This window comes from Trichechus manatus, unplaced genomic scaffold (assembly GCF_000243295.1).
Source record: "Trichechus manatus latirostris isolate Lorelei unplaced genomic scaffold, TriManLat1.0 scaffold00246, whole genome shotgun sequence".
NCBI classification, from domain to species: domain Eukaryota; kingdom Metazoa; phylum Chordata; class Mammalia; order Sirenia; family Trichechidae; genus Trichechus; species Trichechus manatus.
In genome coordinates, this window is record NW_004444182.1 from 81,444 (window position 1) to 84,919 (window position 3,476).

Here is a 3,476-nt window from a genome sequence, read left to right on the forward strand (position 1 = left end):
TAAATGTTTTTAAATAGTAAATATTAATAAATCATTTCATCTAAACAGCATTTTACTGACGAAGCTGCAAAGGAAACGTGTAAAGGCAAGCAGCTGATCCTGAATAACAATGATGCCAAATATGAAAAGAACCTCAACAGACATAAGTTAATATTTTCAGAATGTTTCATAAAAGAATAAAGTAACTTTGTCTATATTAGATGATAATGAGCGCTGCTGGCTCAGTGGTTAAGCGCTTGTCTGCTATTCAAAATGGTCAGTGGTTTGAACCTACCAGCTGCTCTGTGGGAAAAAGATGTGGCAGTCTGCTTCCTTAAAGAATACAGCCTTGGAAACCCTATGTGGGCAGTTCTACTCTGTCCTATAAGGTTGCTATGCGTCAGAATCGACTCAATGACAAAGGGTTTCGTTTTGGTTTAGTTAGGCTGATCATTAAAAATATGAGTTATTTAGAACAAGATGTCTTATGGCCTGAGTTTGACAATGTCCACTACTGATAGGTGAGTTCAAATATTCATCTTACATAGGCAATGCAGTTTTTTACCCCTTCAGCTTCCCTATAGAGAGCTCTGCCTTATGCCCACTATCTTACACATTAAAACAGAGAAAATCTTCTGTTTCATTTCTTCTTTTACATCTTATATCTCCATACCTCTTTTGGAGTTTTTGGCTGCGATTCTCTCAGTTCTTCATACTTCCATTTCCATAAAGACAAAGCTGATTCCAATTGTTCTATTTCTTTTTCCAAAGATGAGCGCATTCTAAATCATTTAAGAATTAAAGAAAGCAGATTAGATTTATAATGTAAAACTAATTTATAAGCGCATCATTCAATTTTAGCTTTTTTGTTTTCCTAATTTTTGGTATTTGTATGTGATTACTGTAATGAAAGAAACATTTTTCCAACTTATTTAAAATTACAAATATTGAATAAAATGATTTAACTTGTTATTCTGTCTACCAACTCTACAGTAGAATAAACATATTTAATTTGGGTTTGCTCGTATCACAATAATTGATTTTCTGGCTACTTTCTCATACATTAGTTATACATTTCTCTACAATTGTCTTTTATTCATATCATTTCCTTACAGAGGAGGACAGTATATGTTTCTAATTTTAACATGGTTTTTCTGTCCCCATGATGTGACTGTATATGAATGAAGAAACCTTTGAAATGACAGAGAATGCCAAAGAGCCCACCTAACATTTTAAAAACACCAATCATTTAGTGGGAATATAAAAATAATTTTAAAATATTTGCAATTTTGTTTTAATGAAGCAATTTCACTGGGATTTTTTTCTATATTCAAAATTATAGAAATTAATTTCATAATCTGTAGACTAGTGACAGAACTGGAAATCCTGGTGGTGTAGTGGTTAAGAGGTTGGCTGCTAACCAAAAGGTCAGCAGTTCGAATCTATCAGCCGCCCCTTGGAACCCCTATGGGGCAGTTCTACTCTGTCCTATAGGGTCACTATGAGTCGGAATTGACTTGACGGCAATGGGTTTGGTTTGTTTTCTTTTTGGAAGTGACAGAACTAGGAGTAAAATCTGATCCTTTAATATTTCAATCAATAATTTTTTTTTCTATACCCACAATGTCCATTAGAGTGAGTCACTGAAAACTGTTTTATTTCTGACTATAATAAGCAAATATTGACACTTGCAACCAGCTTATCCTTAGTTCAAACATACCCCTTCTTTTTCCTCTACTTCCATGGACAGAGTCGATTTCCCCATTCCTCAGTTCTAGGCTTTGGCAACAAGATATTATCAATTGTGACACAAGCAAAGATTTAAAAATAACTTGTGGGACTGGGCTTCTCCTGTGCCTCTGCCATCATTGTGAAAAGTTTCCCCCAGCTAGCTGCTATTCCAGAAGAAGCAGACATGGAGCAGATCTTAGCCAACCTCACCACAGATCTGAGTCCTGTTAGATCCACAGCTTGAAACACAGCCACCCAGCTGAGCCCAGCTTAGATCAGTTGACTCCAGTCTCCTGGCATCCACAGGGACAAAGTAAATAATGGTTGTTTTAAGTCACTGAATTTCAAATTGTTGTTTTAATGTAGCAGAATATAACTGATATAGAAATTGATACCTAAAAGTGGGGTGCATCAGTAACAAAAACAAAAGAATGCAGATTATATTTGAGGATCAGATGGGGAGCAAGGGCTGGAAGTGGTGAAACTGGAAAAATAGTGACATATTTAGTGGTGAAGCATATGGTAAAACTGTCATCTGCAGTATCTTGGAAAATAGAAAATATGCCTGACCTTACCAATAGAATGCTAGTGGCACAACATGGCCAAACACTTGCAAAGTGTTTATGCAACTGGCTCTCTTGTGTTTCACACAGGACTATGAGAAGTACCTGCAGGTGCTGGCCCACTGTTCCCAGTAGGAGGATGAGAGACACTGGGCATAACCAAGTCCCTCCTGCACAGCCCAGCCTCCATCAGCCAATCCCCAGCTGGCTGACAGACTCTAGCTAAATAAATGCTGATTGTTATATGCCACTGAGACTTCGTTACTTGTATAGCCTTACTGTAGATGTAGTTAACTGATATACACACATGAATCTATTTCAGTGATGTTAAACGTCATTACAAAGCTTAGAAACATTCACAGCATTAGAAAATATATGCAAAATCAAAATGGAATATGTCATTTACATATTTATAAGAATTATCACTTTTCCAGGTAACAAAACTATGAAAATAATTCAAAGCAGAAATTAGCCTGTAAATATACTAATTTAATCCAATCAAATAACTAAGTAGTTTATTAAAGAGTTACATAACTTCATACTATCAAGCCAAAAAATTTAAAGAGGACACGAATTAGTTAAGGGATTAGCTTAACCTCAAAGCACTCAGGCTGCAAAAACAGCACCATTTATAGGACTTTGATTTGGAATCCTGATTATTAGCACAGCAAATATAGCAAATAAAAGCTAACTAACAAAAGGGCTCAATGTAGAAGTCTGGGTCTTAAGAACACTGCCTGTGAATGTTTACAGCTCCAGATTAAAAAACCCAGACAAAATTTCTGATAGCTAAGCAAACCTAGCCAGCTGATGACACCCAAGCTCCATACTATGATGTAATTTTTGTCATTAGTGTCTGTTTTTAGAATGTCAAGAAGAATATAATTAAGCATAGAAATAATTAGCAAATCACCAAATATTTTCTTTTGTGTTAAATTTAGAAGGAATATGCACAAATCATTTTACATTAAAATACATTAAATATTTGGCATTTGCATACTTCTAAAGTTTCAGATGAAAAAGTATATTTGAATATTTAAGGGGAACTGGGTATTAACTTAGACTTCGAAATTTCTTGAAAAGTATGACAAAATTGTACTAAGTTTGTAACTGCATTAAAATAGTGTAGATATTTTTATCTAAAGGTTAAATCTTGCTTAAACAGATTTTCACAATTTTATGCGTAAATATTTGAAATTAGCT

At 34.7% G+C, this 3,476-nt stretch overlaps 1 protein-coding gene across 1 annotated transcript in view; it reads right to left on the reverse strand.

The window, feature by feature from the left end:
* Positions 1–3,476, reverse strand: part of CCDC102B (coiled-coil domain containing 102B) — a gene marked incomplete at its 3' end in the record, with an annotated part of 85,647 nt that overhangs the window by 63,107 nt on the left and 19,064 nt on the right. Inside the window, exon 4 of the mRNA XM_012559422.2 lies at positions 653–761. Coding sequence (XP_012414876.2) covers positions 653–761 — 109 coding nt within the window. The remainder of the gene's footprint in view (positions 1–652; positions 762–3,476) is intronic.